The 21,192-nt window shown below is 41.3% G+C and overlaps 1 protein-coding gene across 6 annotated transcripts in view; it reads left to right on the top strand.

The window, feature by feature from the left end:
- The window catches only part of tbc1d19 (TBC1 domain family, member 19), a 109,052-nt gene that overhangs the window by 39,771 nt on the left and 48,089 nt on the right, over positions 1 to 21,192 (top strand). For all 6 annotated transcript variants that reach the window (XM_060831318.1, XM_060831336.1, XM_060831353.1 and 3 more), the window contains 2 exons: positions 634 to 672; positions 9,240 to 9,352. In XM_060831318.1, coding sequence (XP_060687301.1) covers positions 634 to 672; positions 9,240 to 9,352 — 152 coding nt within the window. The remainder of the gene's footprint in view (positions 1 to 633; positions 673 to 9,239; positions 9,353 to 21,192) is intronic.

Below are 21,192 nucleotides of genomic sequence, written 5' to 3'. Positions count from 1 at the left end.
TATTGCCTCAGTTAAAAGGCTTTCAAGTTTGGAAGCAAAATACATGTACAATGAAAGGGGAGTGGCCACTTCTCCCAGCTCAACTTTTCTCTGGTTTGGTTTAGCTTTTAGTAGTCTGGCTGTCCACTGAATGTAGTCAGTCAGTTTTGAAGCTGCTGTTCTTTCTCTCTCTCTCTCTCTCTCTCTCTCTCTCTCTACTAAAAGACCCTGTGTTTGATTTAACATTTTTTTTTGCCAAGCGGTATTTACGGTGGTTGTTGCAGGATTTTGGAACAGCATCATTAAGTTGGGGTAGTCTCGTTGGGTTTTCGGATAGTTTAATTTGTTCTATATTCCGTTCTCTTTTGTTTGTGTTTCATTCGGTAATCTTGCAAATAAATTCTGTTTTGTTTAAAAATAAGTGGTTGGGCCAGCTGCATCACTCCTGCTTAAAACAACTAACAAATTTAGGCTCCGAGCTACTTTCTTGAAATGTTTTGAGGGGGTCTGGCCTGGTCCATAACAGTGGTTCCTGACTTGAATTAAATCACCAGATGGCTTTATAGAAAATATTATATTACTTCCTGTTCCTGATTATTATGAAGTTACTTTGCTGTTCTAATTTATACTTTAACTGCACATTGTCTCTTACAGAACTGTTTGAAAGTGAATATATACGTCTTGCTCAAAGAGGTAAGAACCTGCTGGAAATGACTCAGAATTACACTGAATTCCTCCTTTGCTTGCCAATTTCTTAATGCTAAAACGTTTTCCAAGAGATGTGTTATCCTTGTTCATATTCAAGTTGATGACAGGGCCATTGACCAAAGACTTGAGGCAGATACTTTTGTTCACTAATTTATGTAATTTATTATGTCCTCTAATGAGGAAAGAAATGGAGAGAAAGTAGTAAAATAATGCACATGAAAGAAGATTAATGTTGGAGAGCATCAAAGTTTGTTTTTCTATTCTTTCATGGGATCTTAGCATCGCTGACAAGCCGAGCGTTTGTTGCCCATCCTTAATCAGCTTCGAACGAAGTGGCTTGATAGGCCAATCCGGAGGTCAGTTAAGAGTCATTAACTTTGTTGTGGATCTAGAGTCACATGTGGACCAGACAGGGTTAGGATGGCACATTTCCTTCTCGGAAGGATATTAGTAAACAAATGGGTTTTTACAACGATCAATGATAGTTTGTAATCCCCACTGCTGAGACTAGTCATACCTGGTACAAAGGAAGATAGTTGTTGTGGTTGTTGGAGGCCAGTCATCTTAGCTACAGCCAATCTCTGCCGGGGTTTCTCAAGGTAGTCTAATTTGTCACTATCTTCAGCTTCATCAATGATCTTGCCTGCATCATCAGGTCAGAGGTGGGGATGTGCAGCATCAGTGAACAAAGTTGAGCACAATGTGCATGACACCTCATGTACAGAAGCATCCATGCCCAAATACAGTAGGACCTGGGCAATAAATGGAATTGGGCTGACAAGTGGCAAGTAACATTTGTGCCAGGCAATGACTATCTCCAACAAAACCGAATCTAACAATTTCCCCATGATATTCAATGTGATCACCGTTACTGAATTCCCCACCATCAACATTCTAGGAGTCACCATTGACTAGCAACTGAACTGGACTGGTCATGTAAGCCCTGTGGCTCCAAGAGCAGGTCAGAGGCTCCGAATACTGCAGTGAGTAACTGATCTCTTGTCGCCAAAGCCTATCCACCATCTACATGGCACAAGTGAAGAGTGTGATGTAATACTCCAACTTGCCTAGATGAGAGCTGCTTCAACAACAGCCAAGAGCTTGACATAGTCTAGCACAAAGCATCCTGTTTGATTAGCAGCACATCCACAAATGTTAATTCTGTCCACCACTCTCACTCGTAGCAGCAGTGTGTATGATCTACAAGATGCACAGCAGGAATTCACCAAAGATCCTAAGACAGTACCTTCCAATCCCATGGCCATTACCATTAGAAGGACAAGGACAGTGGATATGTGGGAATACCACCATACAGACTTGGAAGTATATTGCCATTTCTTCAGTGTCACTGGGTCAAAGTATTGGAATCCTCTCCCTAATGGCATTATGGATGTACTGACACCAAATAAATTGCAGCAATTCAAGAAAGCAGCTCGGTACCACCTTCTCGAGGGCAGATGGAAGTGCTGGCGTGTCCAGTGGCACCCATTATCCTGTGACTGAATAAAAAAAATTCCAGAGCTAGTAATTGAGTTGAATTTCACATGTTGCCATGATGGAATTTAAATCCGTGTCTTCAGTATATTAGTCTGGGCCTATGGATTACTAGTCCAGTGACGTTACTGCTACATTATCTTCCCTTTTCTTAAAATATTTAATACTTCCTTAAAATATTTAATATTATTTTCACTGAAGGAGTTGCTTTAGGGATACTTTCTTGCCAGTGCGGTATGTGGAGCTTGGGAATAGTTGCTTCCTTCTGGTGTTTGAGGCCTTGCATACTTTTCACAATACATTTTAATTTCATTAGCTGGTCCGATTAATATCAGCCAAATGTATTTGCATTCAGAATTTGGTTGCTCTGAATCCTTTCCTTCTGATGCTACTGCTCTTGTGAAAACTATCTTGACTATCCTTACCTTCCCATCAATGGCCTAGATTGTACTTTGTGGGTTGCTACCTGAGTTTCTGGGAAACGTTCAAAATAAATACCAATCTACTTTGATTACTTTTCTTGTTAACATATATACTGCTGAATTTGTGGCTTAGTTGGTAGCAAGATTGGTTCTGATTCATAAGATTCCAGGTTAGTGTCCCACCTCAAGACTTGAGCACAAGTATCAATGAGTTTTTCAATATTGGCAGTGCCATCATCCTCCTCACAGAGAATACAGCCCAGAACAGGATATTCGGAGGTCCTGGAAGGGTGTCTGACATAATATTCCTCGCTCTATACAAAGAGGGAGGTGCCTGATATTATGTTCCTTGCTCTATACGAAGGCTTCGCAGGACAAAACTATGACTATCCTTAGAGATGCAGAAACTTGATTGTCTTGCCAAACAAGCAAGTATCACTCTTCAGTACACTGTAACTCTCAAACTAATTTCACTGTCAGTGTCATTAATTTTACACCACTGCTAACACTGATCGCAATGCTTTCTCTCTCTTGTCTCTTTCTGGTACTGCCAGCGTGTCAATTATCTCTGCGGTAGAATGGTCAACTCTCCTGGAAGGTAACTCCTTCACCTCTGAGGATGAGAGGACTGAGTACGTCCAGTTCTTATTCAGTCTGTAATGTTATGACATCATTGTGCTCTGAGGCCCTCCCTCACAAGTTGAGTCACATACCATCCACTTGATTATGGTTGCAGCCATTTTCTTCCCCATTGCATACTTTGGATTTCCAACACCCAGCAATACAAGTGTTTCCAGAGCACACTTGCAGTGTGTTTAACAGATGTCATGATGATCATAGGGGATTGGCAAGTGCTGAAGGTCAATGTCCAGGTGCGTGAGGGCTGGTGCATCATGCCCTGAGGTGGTCTTTGATTGCAAATAACATGGAGGTCCTTTGAACAAGCACTGAGTTGAATTTGCCAAACGCCTGCTCTGATTTATATGTTGAGTTTTCTTGATGTCTAACTTGGCATTTGATCAACAGTAATCCCCCTTAAGTGGCAGTTTGCTATTGCTTAGTGAGAAATTTGCCATTCTGCTTGTCAAAAGCATAAAAGATGGAACGAGTTGCTCCCAACTTCGAGATTGCTCTTTTTTGATTCTTGTCCTTCTACCTTAAATCTTGCCATAGCTGATGCACTTATACTCCCTTTAAGAATTCACCGTAGAGTATTGCTGCTGATATCAATTTCAGCCTCACTAGGTTTTCATCCAATTCTGCCATAAATCTTGCCAAAGCGTACATTTCTTAGATGTAAGAATCCACTTGATATAATTGTTGGACTGGAACTCTGTCCCTGAAAATGTGGTGAAAGCAGAGTCCTTGAATATTTTTAAAGTAGAGGTAGATAGATTCTTATTGAGCAAAGAGCTAACATGTTAGCAGGGATAAATATGAATGTGGATTTGAGGTTACAATCAGATCAAGAATAATCTTACTGAATGGTGGAACAGGCTTGAGGGGCTGATTGCCCTTTTCCTGCTCTTGATTTATTTATTTGCATGTATGTCTTTCATTCGTTTGTTGCTTTTAATGTCTTATTACTTATGCATGATTTTAAAGTTTTCTTTTAAAAACTGATGAAACAGTGTGGTGGTTGTTGAATTCAGAATACTTAATGTGAATTGTCATAACAAATAATGTTGATAATGCCGTCTTTAGTGCAGTACCCTTTGAATGTTACAAATATTCAGCCTTTTGTTTTATATATACATATTTAACCTTTGGAAGAAAGAGACAAGAAAAAACGTTTTACTCAAATTATGTGCACTAAAATGTCAAAAGACAAAGGCAGCAGCAGTAAACCTGCCCTTAATAACTTTTTATGACTTCTGGACCATCCATTCATTCCACGTAGAATGGAATTAACTATTTTTAAAACCTAGGTGCCTCATTCCTGCATCTTCCATGTTTTGGATGGAGCTAACTGTCAGTGATAATTAATATTATCATCTGATTGGTGAAATAAAATTAAAATGACTACAGCCTACTGTTTGTCTCTGTACATAACCTATGTCTTTAATTTTTGACAAAACCTAAGCCTGAATTTTCATCCGCAAGTTGGGTATGCCAAATCAGGAGAATTCCTGGCTCTGTGAACCATGACTGTCCAAACATCAGATTTTCAGCTGGCTAAATTAGAAGTCAGGATGGATGATCTTGGAGGGAATGAGGAAGATACCAGGTGCAGAGGTGGGATGAGCAGAAGTCCCCCCTCAGGGCTCTGTCAGTGTGTGCAAAATTTAAGAAGAAAGACCAAAACATAAAATACTCTTCCTGCCTTCAACCAGCACACGCTTCCCTCACTCCATCCATGCTAATCATGCAGTTAAATTTATTCACTTATAGACTTTGGGCATCACTGGCTGGCCAATATTTATTGCCCTGTAATCACCCCATCTCTTCACCTCTCATATCAATTCCAATAACCCATCACCTTCCATTTCAGCTTTTGCCCATATTACTAGCTCTGTATCCTTTATCCCTATTCCAACTTTGTGCGAACCTCCACCCATCAATCATTACACTTACACCGACCATGTCAACTCACCCAGTATCCGTAATGGATAGACCTCAGGGCCCATGCAGAGATGAGAGAAGATTAAGATATGTAAAATAAAGTGCTAAATGTCAATCATAATGAAAAAAACCCATAAAAGACAGTTTGTAAGCTTGCTCGCTGAGCTTTAATGCAGTTAAGACCTTAAGACCATAAGAAATTGGAGTGGAAGTAAGGCCATTCAGCCCATTGAGTCCACTCCGCCATTCAATCATGGTTGATGGGCATTTCTACGCCACTTATCCACACTCTCTCTGTATCCCTTAATTCGCTGCGAGATTAAGAATTTATCAATCTCTGCCTTGAAGACATTTAACGTCTCGGTCTCCACTGCATTCCGTGGCAATGAATTCCACAGGCCCACCATTCTCTGGCTGAAGAAATGTCTCCTCATTTCTGTTTTAAATTGACCCCCTCTAATTCTAAAGCCCACGAGTCCTAGCATTCCCACCTGATGGAAACAATTTCCCAGTATCCACTTTTTCTAAGCCATGCCTTATTTTGTAAGTTTCTATTTGATCTCCCTTCAACCTTCTAAACTCTGATGAATACAGTCCAGGATCCTCAGCCATTCATCTTATGTTAGGCCTACCATTCCAGGGATCATCCTTGCGAATCTCTGCTGGACACGCTCCTTCCTGAGGTGTGGGGTCCAAAACTGGACACAGTATTCTAAATGGGGCCTAACCAGAGCTTTATAAAGTCTCAGTAGAACATCACTGCTTTTACATTTCAACCCTCTTGAGATAAATAACAACATTACACTTGCTTTCTTAACCACGGAATCCACCTGCAAGCCTACCTTTAGAGAATCCTGTACTAGCACTCCCAGGTCCGTTTGTACTTTGGCTTTATGAATTTTCTCACTGTTTATAAAATAGTTCATGCCTGTGTTGTTTTTTCCAAAGTGCAAGATCTTGCATTTCCTCACATTGAATTTCATCAGCTATTTCTTGGACCATTCTCCAAAACTGTCTAAATCTTTCTGTATCCTCCCAACCTCCTCAGTACTATCTGCCTGTCCACCTAACTTTGTATCATTGGCGAACTTCGCTAGAATGCCCCCAGTCTCTTCGTCCAGATCATTTAGGTATAAAGTGAACAGTTGTGGCCCCAACACTGAACCCTGCAGGACACCACTTATCACCAGCTGCCATTCCAAAAAAAAAGGACCTTTTATCCCAGCTCTCTGCCTTCTGTCAGATAGCAATCCTCAATCCATGCCAGTAGCTCACCTCAGACATAATGAGCCCTCAACTTACTCAGCAGCCTCCTGTGAGGCACCTTGCCAAAGGCCTTTTGGAAGTCTAGGTAGATAACATTTGCTGGGTTTCCCTGGTCTAACGTACTTGTTACCTCTTCAACGAGTTAATGGAGAACTGCAGACAGGCGTCTACTGGAAAGCAACACACAGACCAGATGCTTAACTATAGAAGCAATCATCTCAACACCCACAAATGGAGATGCATCAGGACATTATTTAAACAGGCTGCAACACACTGCAGCACCCAAGAACTACAAGCAGCAGAAGAAAAGATACCTATACTTTGCATTTAAGATGAACAGGTATTCGATAAACACAGTCCACCAATTCTTAAACAACAAACCCAAACAAGTAGACACAACACACCCAGAAACTCTAGCCATACCTCCATACATCAAAGACATCTCTGCGATGACTACCAGACTACTCTGACCCCTTGGCATCATGGTAGCCCACAAAGTCTACCAACACACTGAAAGAACTACTGATGAACCTAAAGGCCCCAATAACTAGCAAAATGAATGTCATTTACAAAGTACCATGCAAGGACTGTAACAAACACTATATTGGACAGACAGGCAGAAAACTAGCCAGTAGGATACATGTACACCAACCAGCCACAAAAAGACATGACCCACTATCACTCATATCGTTCCGTACAGGCGAAGAAGGACATCACTTCGATTGGGTCAACACATCCATCCAAGGACAGGCTGAACAGAGAAACTCATGGGAATTCCTAGAGGCTTAGCATTGAAACTGGAACTCCATTAATAAACACATCGATTTGGACCCCATTTACCAACCTTAGAGAAAAAAGAACTGGAAATGATATCACCCACTTTAAGAGACCAAGACACATAAATAGACAGCAGGATAGAACACCAGCCCTTCACCAGAAACTCACTGGTGATGTTACCTAGCATGGTGGTGAAACATCTGAAAACAAACCTGCCAGCTCAGCGACTTACAACCTGAACCCCAACCTGCTACAAATCTTCTCAAACGTACATAAAAAATGTTTACATTACTTCAATTACATAATGCTTTATAATGACAAACATTTAATCCATATGCATTATCCGTTGTACCAACAAATATTAGAACGCATAGACCTATTTCAAACGGTCTACAACTACTTGTATCTGTAAATCAGATTGTGAAATGACAGGTACTTTCTTGTGATAATAGTTGAGACTCAGACATTAAGCACTAATCCAGCAATAGAGACCCTCAGGATTATGGAAACAAAAAGATTGAACTACCAAGCAATAATTGACTTGTCCCTTGGCAATAGCTTTTGACAGGCTCTCTTAACAGTTTTGTTAGGTCTTGACATGTTTAACATATATTCTTTACTGTTTCTTCTGACAGTTTTGACAGTTAATTTTGACTGTTCTGTGAATAATTCCAATTATTTTGACAGTTAATGAGTTTGTGCACTCTTGTGCACACTCATCTCACTTTTAACAACTCCAAAGAGGACCTTACCTCCCAAAGGGAACTGTACCTGCCTAACCGGTGTCTTAAAACTGTATCTTGACTATCCAAAGGAATACACAAAGTTCAGACCATTCTGCACATTTTGGGTCTCACTGTCTTTGAGTACAAAAAATTGACTTCAATTGACAATGGAAATGGTTAGCTTGCTCTTGAAACTTGCATGTGAAATCCTAATGCACCTGAATTTTCACCCTGCAAAAATAGAAGTGTCATTTTCAGGAATAGTTCTTGCAATTTTTGGCCAGTTCCACCATTTTTTTCAGGATAAGAGGCTCTTCTCTGTCGTAACAAAAATCCATATCCTAATGTTGAAATATTCTACACCATATGGCAAGGTATAAAACTTGGACAATATCAAACAATGTGATGGTGATGTCAGCCTCCTTCCAGGTCATGATTGCAGCCACCTTCAGAAAGTTGCTTCCATGGAGGGCAGAGCTTTACATTTATCCAGAAGCATTCTATGTTGCAATTTCACTTTTATTATGCTTTGATGGAAAAACATGAAAGCGTCATTTCACATGTCACTATTCTTATTTCTCATTGCTCTTGCCTTAAACTACATCCTGTATCAACATGCATGCAAAATAAAGTAGCTGAATTGTGTCCCTCGAGTTGCATTTGGCATGGGGAAATATGATGCACATCTTGGATTGAGGCCATTCTTCTTTATAAATTCCCAAAGATTTTAGGGTCAAATGTAATGTGCAGTCATCATTGATGCAGTTCCTTCTGGTTGCTTTCTACATTTTGAGAGAAGTGAAAAGCAAACTATCTGCTGTAGGATGTAGGGCACATTAAAGCTATCATAGTTTTCATTGGTGCAACAATCGTGAGTAGCTTAGAAATATTCTTCTGGGATTTATTTCAAACTTTTATATGCAACTCTTAAAATAATTGAAATTTTGTTTTAAGAATTTACTTTCTCAAAACTATTTCAGAAATTATTTCAGAAAACTTGTATATATTACCTTCAAGAGTTTTATAACAGTGCAAGTAGCTGTCTGCAGTAATAGAAAAATACAATATGAATGTTTACAGTTGTTATTTGAAGGGCAATAACATAAAACAACTAGCATATATTACATTTTAACTATAATGTGAGGATGGAATTGTATTTGAAGCAGATGTGGTCATAGTCAGCTATGTTCCAGTTCCTTCCTCCAGATTATTTTTGCTTTTCCTCCATTAGGAAATATCTTCACAGCCTAGATGAAGTTTTTAATGTTATTCAGTCATATAAAACTAATCTTTTGTTTACTTCTAGTTCTGTCTGAACAAGACAGTGCTGCAGCTCAGCAGTACATTCGACAGGGCTGTCCTACAGGACTACGTGCAGATATGTGGGCACTCATTCTGAATATTGATAACCAACTGGAGGTAATGAACTTCTCATTATGCATACTTTTGTGAATCTGTGTAAACCGGTTGTTTTTTTTTCATATTGATATGTGAGTTCTACTTACATAATGAACTTTTATTCCTGCGTCAATTTGGCATTTACATGACATTACTTGATTCCACTTCACTTTAAACTCAGGCCTTTAGACATTCATCTTAGGATGAACTGGAAAATTTTGCTGTTGTATTGACACTTAAAAATGTCCTAATTTAGATTGGTATAGCTTTGAAACAGGGCTTTCCTCCCAGGGATAGATATTTTGTCCCATTTATTCTAATTGTCTTTTACCTGGTAATTTGCTGTACTTTGTAAATGTAACTAATTTCCCTTAGAATTTAGAAACCTGTTTCAACAGTGGTTTGTGATAAAAATGCACTCTGAATGCATTTGTTTAGCCATCCCTCTTATTATTTCTGTGGTCAATCTTAAATTTCATCCCTTTTGTTATTGGTCAGTGGAAACAACCTTTCACTATTTATTTAATCAAATCACAATCTTGAAGATCTGTCAGGTTATTCCACAATTTCTGACAGTCTAGCTAACAAAAAGTGTAACTCCAAGTACCTCTGCAAAACAATTCTTTTCTCTTGGTAAAGTCCTACTGTATTTACCCAGTGTCTTTTCTATTGTTTTTTTTAATTGTTCGTTTAATGGAGTCCCCATAACTGCATGCAGTATTTCAATCAGTGATAAGTAGTACGCAGGTAGGTTCTAAGTGCCTATCAATATTTGGCGAGGCATCCCAAGGTCAGTGTCCCAAGATTCTAGAAACAGTGCAAAATAACACAAGTATTGTCTTGGCCTTTAGAGTCAATGGGAAAAGAATCTAGGAGAGACTTAAAATTGTTTGATTGCTTGGGCATCTTTGACAGTTCTGGGATTTGACAGCACAAATAAAGGGGTTTTGGGAATGAAATAGAAATCATAATGGAGAGTTCCTGTCAATGAAGATTGTTGTGCTGTGGTCATGTAGGGGTGAGAATCAGGGCTGAGTAGAATCAGGGTAAAAGAAAGCTGAGGATAATAGGTTCTGAATTGTCACATGTTTATTTTGAAACCTCTTGTCCCATCACCATGCTTTAGACCCCTGTTAACTTATTTCTCCCACAACACCTCATTTTGCGTCTTTCACACTTGCAGATTACAACCTTTATGGATTTCCTCATTGTCAACAGATTTCTGATTTTTAAAAATATGCACTTGTTTTAAAGCACTTTGGAATAAATTTACTGCTTCTCATAACTCATATCTTGATAAATAAAAGCCGAAAATATTTCTTTATTTGATATATGCCTTTCCGTTGTAATAAATAGACATTGCCATTGAGTATATCAACTTATACAGTTTTTAGTGAAGATGTATTTCCATAAACAAACATAAACGATTTCAGAAAATGCTCAAAAGTTTATCATTGACTCATATTTAATATAATAATGGGAATTTTGCCCACTTGTTGAAAAATTGGTGGGAATCCCTGTGCTATTTTTGACTGAGGTGCCTAATGCCTGTATGTGAAAAATCAGGTACTTATCTTGGCAGCTTCAGGTCTCCTGCCCAATTAAGCCCCAAGTAGAGAAGAAATCCTGCCTCCAAGAGAAGCTGACCGTTCAGAGGCAGGCAGCTCTACAATATGCACTGAAATCTCAGTAGTCGCCACTCTCAGTTCCATGATGGGACCTTCACCAAGGATCGCCAATGGAAAGATGGGTCAGATGGGGTCAGAGGAAGGGGTTGCTGGTGAGGGCTTCCTGCAGAGTCGCCTATTTCTGATGCCAAATCTTGAGATCAGGAATATGGTGTCCTTTAGTAAGGCATACTCCTCCCACCACTCCTGGTAGGTCAGTCGTAAACCCAATAGGCTTTTCCAGACAGTTTCCCTCCATGGCAAGCTCACCATCTGCCACTGGTTGAATGCCAACAGTAGTGGGCGTGGGCCATACTGGTCCCAAAAGTGATAACTTGTTCTCAATTTGCCTCCTAGTGGGAATGCCACCACCTGTAAGCCTCTTGCTCTTGATTAGAGGGAAGTAGGAGGAGTTATCAAACTTCAACCTGCATGCTAACATAGCCTCGACTTACCAACCTCCAAATCTACTCAGGATACATTAAATTTCATGACTCGCATTTTTTTTAAAATCAAAAGACATACACAACATTTTGGGAGAGGCTGTTAAAAAGGACACAATACTTGCATCAAGTTAACCTTAATACTTATTCTTGAATGTCACTCCGAGATCTTGAGGTACTTAATCCTGTGTATGATAGTTTCTGCCAAAGATGTTATAAAGGAATGTGCAGGTTATAAAAGCTCTGCTATTGTACAGTCCTAATAAAACTGGGCAGCAGTTTTTGCCAACTGTACAAATGCATTTCAATTCAATTGTAATTGTTAATTTAGAAATTTATTGTGGATTCATTGTACCTTTGTTAGTTATTCATTTTTATGATTTTTAACAATGACGAGGTGTGCAAATCTTTATTCAGTTTCCACCACTAGGGAGAAAAGAAACACCCAAGTGGCCAGTGACAAACAGTGCCCTTCACATCAAAGGGGAATGCTGTGTGATCAAACAGTGAAGGGGAGGGCAGGGATTAAATCAAAATAGAATTGGAGGGGAAATAATGCACTCCACTCCCTGCGGCACCCACCTCTCCCTGAACAGCTCAAGGGTGTTGGTGGATACAGCATGCTCCTTCTCCAGAGACACCCGGGCTCTGACATAGCAGCGGAAAAGGGGCAGGCAGTCGGCTCTAACGACCCCCTCCACAGCCCGCTGCCTGGACCTGTTTATGGCCAGTTTCGCCAGGCCGAGGAGCAGACCCACGAGGAGGTCCTCAAACCTTCCCTCCCCCCTCCGTACTGGGTGCCTGAACATCAGGAGCGTGGGTCTGAAGTGCAATCAAAAACAGAGGAGCAGGTTTTTTAGAGAATCAAAAAGGGAGTACAAACACCCACATCCAATATATACATGGTGTACGGACTCCACAGCGCCACAGAACAAGCAGTTGGGCTGGGAGTCCGTGAACCACTGCAATCTGCGGTTGCAGCACCCGACACCCCAGATCCCCGAGAGAAAAGGGGAGGACTCCTGCATAGAGAGCTGTTCACTGAGGATCTCAACCGCCCGGTGGCACTTGGCCTGGTTATATTCATTTTTTTCCAAGAGAAGAAAACTTAAAGAGTAAAGTTAGGATTTTCAGGGATGATGTCAGGAAGGGTTGTTTCACACCAAGGATTGTGGGAATCTCAAAATTGACCCTTAAAAACCTGTCGGGGTCTGGGATTATTTTGAAATATTTAAAATGGGACAGATAGCGTTTTATTTGTGAAATAACTCCACAGAGGCTGGTATCCTGTCACCCAGTCACCCTTCATTTACATGTGGAGAATCCTTGATACTGATCCAGCTCCCTCAGAGCCAGTTCTCAGAGCGAACAGGATACATGAAACTCTTGTTTATTTCCTGGCCTGGTTATAATGCTGTGTGATCAAATCTTCTGTTTTTTTTTCTTCTCTTTTTGTGTGATCAATCTCCTGTTTATTTTTTTCTCTACCGCTTAACTGTGGTAGTGCTTATTTTTTTCCCCAGTACCCATGGTGTGTGTGTGTGCAGGTGTGAGACACAGTGAGAGACACCCTGGCATGGTTATATTTTATTAAACAAATTACAAAAGTTTACAAAACAAACATTTACAGCTGTACACAAGAGACAGCAATTTTACAAGGGAGAGGAGCAGCAAACACAGGCCCCAAACCATACTGTTCAACCATATTACAGGGAGGTAAGAACAAACCTCAAATCCCAGTTCCACATATGACAAGACAGAGACAATGACATTTGTACATTAGACAATACTGTTACATACAAAAGTGCAGATAATACCGACTCAGCAAGCCCCCACCCCTTCCACCTTCCGACCACGCTAAGGCAGTCCGCCTCTACCCACCTTCCGGCTCTGGCATGGTTATATATATATATTTTTGTTTAATTTTATTAAACAAATTCCAAAAACAGTTTACAACAAAGTTACACTTACAGCTGCATACAAGAGACAGCAATTTTACAAGGGAGAGGAGCAAAGCCAGGCCCCAAACCCTACCGTTCAAACAGTTTACAGGGACAGGAGGACAAACCTCAAATCCCAGTTTCACAAAATATAAAGTGACATCAACAATGACATTTGTACATTAAACAATACAGACCCAACAAACCCTCAGTCCACCCTGACACACCTTTCCATCTCCTGTTTATCTTTTTTTATTTTATTAAACAAATTGCAAAACTGTTTACAAAAACAACAACATTTACAGCTGTACAAGAGACAGCAATTTTACAAGGGAGAGGAGCAGCAATGCTAGGCCCCAAACCCTACTGTTTGACCATTTTACAGGGAGCTGAGGACAAACCTCAAATCCTAGTTCCACATAAGACAAGACAGTGACAACAACATTTGTACATTAACCAATACTGTTACATACAGAAGTGCAGACAATACCGACCCAGCAAGCCCCCACCCCTCCCACCTTCCGACCACGCTAAGGCAGCCTGCCTCTATCCACCTTCCGGCTCTGGCATGGTTATATTTTCTTTTTTTTTTCTTTTTTCTTTTTTTCTTTCTTTTTTTTTACCCCCACACTACCGCCTAACTGCGGTAGTGCTTATTTTTTCCCATCTGGCATGGTTATATATTTTTTTATTTTATTAAACAAATTACAAAACAGTTTACAATGAACATTTACAGCTGTACAAGAGACCGCAATTTTACAAGGGAGAGGAGCAGCAAAGCTAGGCCCCAAACCCTACCGTTTGACCATTTTACAGGGAGATGAGGACAACCCTCAAATCCCAGTTCCACATAAGACAAGACAGTGACAACAACATTTGTACATTAACCAATACTGTTACATACAGAAGTGCAGACAATACCGACCCAGCAAGCCCCCACCCCTCCCACCTTCCGACCACGCTAAGGCAGCCTGCCTCTATCCACCTTCCGGCTCTGGCATGGTTATATTTTCTTTTTTTTTCTTTTTTCTTTTTTTCTTTCTTTTTTTTTACCCCCACACTACCGCCTAACTGCGGTAGTGCTTATTTTTTCCCATCTGGCATGGTTATATTTTTTTTAATTTTATTAAACAAATTACAAAACAGTTTACAATGAACATTTACAGCTGTACAAGAGACCGCAATTTTACAAGGGAGAGGAGCAGCAAAGCTAGGCCCCAAACCCTACCGTTTGACCATTTTACAGGGAGATGAGGACAACCCTCAAATCCCAGTTCCACATTTAACAAGACAGTGACAATGACATTTGTACATTAAACAATACGGTTACATACAGAAGTGCAGACAATACAGACCCAGCAAGCCCCCACCCCTCCCACCTTCCGACCACGCTAAGGCAGCCTGCCTCTATCCACCTTCCGGCTCTGGCATGGTTATATTTTCTTTTTTTTTCTTTTTTCTTTTTTTCTTTCTTTTTTTTTTAACCCCCACACTACTGCCTAACTGCGGTAGTGCTTATTTTTTCCCATCTGGTATGGTTATATTTTTTTTTTCTTTTTTCTTTTTTCTTTTCTTCTATTAACCCCCACACTACCGCCTAACTGCGGTAGTGCTTATTATTTTTATCCCCAGCACCCATGGTGTGTGTGTGCAGGTGTGAGACACAGTGAGAGACAAGGTGTACAAATCTTTATTCAATTTCCACCACCAGGAAAAGTAGGAAAACACCCGAGTGGCCTGTGACAAGCAGTGCCCTTCACATCAAAGGGCAATGCTGTGTGATCAAAACAGTGAAGGGGAGGGCAGGGACTAAATCAAAATAGAGTTGGAGGGGGAAATGATGCACTCCACTCCCTGCGGCGCCCACCTCTCCCTGAACAACTCCAGGGTGTTGGTGGACACCGCGTGCTCCTTCTCCAAGGACACCCGGGCCCTAACGTAACCGCGGAAGAGGGGCAGGCAGTCGGCCCTAACGACCCCCTCCACGGCCCGCTGCCTGGACCTCTTTCTGGCATGGTTATATTTTTTTTTCTGTTTTTTTTTGTTTTTTTTTATTTTTATTTTGTTTTTTTTCTTTTTTTGTTTATTTTCTTATTTTTTTTATTTTTTTTATTTTTTTTTTCTTATTATTTTTAACCCCAGCACCCATGGTGTGTGCGCGCAGGTGTGAGACACAGTGAGAGACATAAAGTGCACAAATCTTTATTTAATTTCCACCACCAGGAAAAGTAGGAAAACACCCGAGTGGCCTGTGACAAGCAGTGCCCTTCACATCAAAGGGCAATGCTGTGTGATCAAAACAGTGAAGGGGAGGGCAGGGACTAAATCAAAATAGAGTTGGAGGGGGAAATGATGCACTCCACTCCCTGCGGCGCCCACCTCTCCCTGAACAACTCCAGGGTGTTGGTGGACACCGCGTGCTCCTTCTCCAAGGACACCCGGGCCCTAACGTAACCGCGGAAGAGGGGCAGGCAGTCGGCCCTAACGACCCCCTCCACGGCCCGCTGCCTGGACCTGTTTCTGGCATGGTTATATTTTTTTTTTTTTCTTTTCTTTTTTTTTCATTAACCCCCCACACTACCGCCTAACTGCGGTAGTGCTTATTATTTTTATCCCCAGCACCCATGGTGTGTGTGTGCAGGTGTGAGACACAGTGAGAGACAAGGTGTACAAATCTTTATTTAATTTCCACCACCAGGAAAAGTAGGAAAACACCCGAGTGGCCTGTGACGAGCAGTGCCCTTCACATCAAAGGGCAATGCTGTGTGATCAAAACAGTGAAGGGGAGGGCAGGGACTAAATCAAAATAGAGTTGGAGGGGGAAATGATGCACTCCACTCCCTGCGGCGCCCACCTCTCCCTGAACAACTCCAGGGTGTTGGTGGACACCGCGTGCTCCTTCTCCAAGGACACCCGGGCCCTAACGTAACCGCGGAAGAGGGGCAGGCAGTCGGCCCTAACGACCCCCTCCACGGCCCGCTGCCTGGACCTGTTTATGGCCAGTTTGGCCAGGCCCAGGAGCAGACCCACGAGGAGATCTTCAGACCTGCCCTCCCTCCTCCGCACCGGGTGCCCGAAGATCAGGAGCGTGGGACTGAAGTGCAAACAAAAGCAGAGGAGGAGGTTTTTAAGAAAATCAAAAAGGGAGTGCAAACGCCCACACCCAATATACACATGGTCCACGGACTCCACAGCGCCACAGAACAAGCAGTTGGGCTGGGAGTCCGTGAACCACCGCAATCTGCGGTTGCAGGGGACTGCTGCGTGCAACACCCTCCACCCCAGATCCCCGAGAGAAAGGGGGAGGACTCCTGCGTAGAGGGCCCTCCACTGGGGACCCCCATGGCATGGTTATATTGGTCATTCAGGGCTTTCCTGATTGGCCCAGGTTAACAATGTTAGTCAAGGATCATGTAGTCCACAAGATCCAGCTGGTTCCAATCACCACACTCACCCTGGTTGCTACTTAACCAAGAGGCCAAACAATTTACCAGTCCTGAGTTACATCTCATTTATGCACTGCCTCTAATACACGGTTACTCCGTCCCCACTGCCCACTGTAGACTGCATCATGTCATTGTCCAGTAGAGAAACATCACATTCAGACAAGCGACCGGACAATTACAAACAAGAGCTTTTATTTACAACCAGCAAAATGAAACACATTCAAGATAAGCAGAGCTGCAGGTCACCCCAATAATGCAAACCATATGTTGGTATCAAGTCTGTTATCCATAATGGCTTGTTACACCCAGTCTCCTTTAGGAGCTGGCTATCGATCAGGTCCTGTTTGATTTGCAGCAGCCAACACAGCTGAGCTTTGTCACAATGAGAGTTTTTTCCCATTGTTTTTGTTTGTCTCCTTGGAAGACTGCACCATTCCACTTGGTATGCTGCTGTCACCTTCCTGCAGAAGACCAGTCCAAGCATCTTGAACAGTCCTATTGTCTCCTCTCCTGCGGCTCTGGTCGCAACCCAACTTGGTGATGCTGGCTGAGTGACTAACATATTGTATGACATTATGCTCTGGCCATTTCCCATCCCAGACTCACATCAGTCATTCAAATGTTCATTGCATTCAGTAGTTTTCATTGTCATACTTACACCCTTAAAAGTTTCACAAGTGAGCAGGTGCTTTTGGCCAGCATTTACCTGTTTTCAATTCATTGCCGCTTACATCTACATCATTGAGATGCCAGTGGTAGATTTGCAAGCACCAATGGCAATTGCCATTAACTAGCATTTTATGCATGTTCGTTTTGCATGTATTGCAAATGGGGGAAGAAATTATTGCAAATGAAATATAGCTGTAGTTTGCAAACACATGCTTCATGTATTGCCTCTTCAGTGTCCTAGCATCGAACACTTTGGCCCATCAAGCTGATACTGACACTGCTCACCCTCGGTGTTACTTTCCAATTGTATCTCACATGTAAAAAAACAGCAAGTGGTTTGATTTATTATTGTCACATGTTTCAAGATATAGTGAAAAATATTATTTCTTGTGGCTAACAAGACAAATCATACCTTACATAAGTACATCAGAATGGAATGCAGAATTTAGTGTTACAGCTACAGAGTAGGTGCAAAGAACGATTAGCTCTAATATATAAGAGATTCATTCATACGTCTGACAACAGTGGGGAAGAAGCTGTTCTTAAGCTGTTAGTATGTGTTTTCAACCTTTTATATCTTCTCCCAGATGGAAGAGAGTGGAGAAGAGTATAATTAGGGTAGGAATGATCTGTCATTGTATTAGCTACATTCATAGAATCCCTACAGTGTGGAAACAGGCCATTTGGCACAACAAGTCCACACTGACCCTTTGAAGAATATCCCATCCCCCAGACCCATTCCCCTATCAATTACTTTGCATTTCCCCTAACTAATGCATCTAACGTACACATCGCTGAACACTGGACAATTTAGCATGGCCAATTCACCTAACCTGCACATCTTTGAACTGTGGGAGGAAACCAGAGCACCTGGAAGAAACTCACGCAGACATGGGGAGAATATGCAAACTTTACATCCAGACAGTTGCCCAAGGCTGGAATTGAACCTGGGGTCCTGGCGCTGTGAGGCAGCAGTGCTAACCAGTGAGCCATCATGCCATTTCCTGAGGCAACAGGAAGTATAGATTGAGTCAATGGAAGGAAGGCTGGTTTTTGTGATGGACTGGGCTGAATTCACAACCTTTTGTAATTTCTTGTGGTCTTGGGCAGAGTAGTTGCCTTACCAATCTGTGATGCATCCAGATAGGATGCTTTCTATGGTGCATCTGTAAAAATTTGTAAGAATCTTCGTGAAAATGTTGAATTTCCTTAGCCTTCTGAGGAAATACAGGTGTTAGTGTGCTTTCTTGACTGTAGTGTTGACATGGATGGACCAGAATGGATCATTGATGGTATTAACTCCTAGGAACTTGAAACATATGACTACCTCTACTTCAACATCATTGATACAGACAGGAGTGTGTCCTCCACTCTGTTTCCTGAAGTTGATGACCTTTGTTTAGCTGACATAGAGGGAGAGATCATTGTCTTTATACCTTGCCTATCAGGGATAAGTGAATGTAGTTTGTGATGGACATCGTTGGCACTGGACTCTGCCTGATCATCTCCCAGATCCTCCATGTTCCTTTAACCTCACGCTACCTTGACAGTCCATTTTTACCCATCACCCTTCCCCATGGGAACACCCACCGAACTGAACTGACCTTCAGTTGTCAACGCTGCCTCCCGAACCTTGCATCTTAATGTTTTGTCTGGTCCACTATACTCCCATTGTGGATTTTACTGTGGTGGTCACTGCCAATAACCATACTGCTCAATTTGTATGCTCTCCAATGCTGTTCCACCTGCCCTCTGTACACTTTAGGTTTCCTCTCTCATCATCCTTCTCCTGTACACATGCTTTTGTTCAATCACTTCTCCATCTTGATCCCCCTCACCCATTTTGGTAGTGAATTCCCCATTGCCGCTTCACCTCTGCCTTACACCCCCTGTGGTATGAAACTTTCAAGCTTCCTTGAAACTGTATCTTGTCCAGAGATTCTGTTTTGAAACACAAGGCGCTTGGACATGGCTATGGGCTACTTATGGTGTGCATAAACCCTAATAGAAAAAACTGGAATTTGTCCATCCAGAACAGGTACATTTTTAAAAGCATCATAAGATTTAATAACTGCCATTAGGCTTCTCTGGCACTGAAATTTAACTATTATAAGTGCAGTGGGTCATTCTTCCTGACTTTAACTTTTGTTGCAAACTAAAAAACAAATAAACTTTTAATTGGTTTTTTGTTAACCATTTTGTTTCTGCTGCTTTTTAAAGTGTATCTTCCTTCTTTCTTTCTTTCTGTACGTAATTTGGTATTGAACTAGCGATGCTATCTTGCAGTTCCTGGTTCAGAGTTTGTATGGGTGAAAATATTTCTTGTTTGTGGTTGTCTAAGGAGATGTTACCGAAGTCCTGGTTCCCTGAAAAGGGAACTGTGTTGAAATAAATTTCTAATCACCACAAGTTTCAGTTCAAAAGCACACACAATGTTTTAAGAGTAAGCGTAATGAAGGGCAGGTTTGTTCATCATTGAATGTAAAATCTGTAGGAAGTGACCGTGTTATCATCAAAAAGCATAACCCATCTGGTCCCATTCCCAGGACCACCTGCCTGCTTTTTAATCTCCTGAAAAATAAATGTTTGACCAAATGGTGGAAAAAAATTAAAACGCTTAAACAAATTCAAGGTTACATTAGTGCCTATTTGTCCATATTTAAATATTGTTGACAAAAAAATCAGGCACATTTTTAGTTTGACTTTGGCTGAACAAAAGAAGATAAAAGCAACAATCTGATTAGATTTTCCCACCTGAAAGCAGAATAATCAGAGCATCAAATGCCGTGTCTTTTAATTGTGCTTATTATTCAAAACAAGAATCAATTAGATCTGTTTTACTTTGTATTCTTTGTTCATTTTAATTTCTGGTACTTAAAAATGAGTAACCCATCATCTCCCCAAACCCAGACTGCAACAGAGTAAATATCACTTCCCCAAACTCAGACTCAAACTTAATCCCTCAGCCCTCAGTTGGAAAATGAAGCAATTGGGAGAAAGAAGGGTGCAGGCCATTCCGCCCATATTCATCCATCCCTCCAGAAGCACATTATCTTTGCAAAACGTCCAATAACTATAATCCTTTCCAGGAATGTCAATTGGTTGTGGGAGATGGGTAGAGGGAATGATAAAGTGTAGGAAAATAAACATAATGTGCCAAGATGAATTGTGCTTTTGACTGCAAACAAGGGGGAAAAACATTAATTCAAACAAAGAAATCGAAGCAAAATTTGGATGGGTTATGAGAGCAGAGTTTATAATCTGAAATTATTGAACCCAGCGTTGAATGTGGAACAGAAAGATGAAGTGGTGCTCTTCTTCAAGCTTATGCTGAGCTCCACTGTTATTGTGCAATACACCCAGGACAGAAAATTATTTGGAATTGCTTTCACAGAGTGATTTGGAAATAATGTATAACAATAAATTATACACATAATATAAATGGCATACCAGGTTATTTCCATTTATGAACAACTCAAAGCAGCATTTTGGGTGGGATGGTGGCTCAGTGGTTAGCACTGTTGCTTCACAGTGCCAGGCACTCAGGTTTGATTCCAGCTTCGGTTGACTGTCTATATAGAGTTTGCGCATTTTCCCCGTGTCTGTATGGGCACAATTCACACATGTGCAGGTTAGGTGAATTGACCATGCTAAATTGCCTGTAGTGTTCAGGGATGTGTAGGTTAGGTGCGTTAG

Source organism: Hemiscyllium ocellatum, chromosome 1, assembly GCF_020745735.1.
Source record: "Hemiscyllium ocellatum isolate sHemOce1 chromosome 1, sHemOce1.pat.X.cur, whole genome shotgun sequence".
In the NCBI taxonomy this organism is placed as follows: domain Eukaryota; kingdom Metazoa; phylum Chordata; class Chondrichthyes; order Orectolobiformes; family Hemiscylliidae; genus Hemiscyllium; species Hemiscyllium ocellatum.
This window is presented reverse-complemented; position numbering and strand designations above follow the sequence as displayed.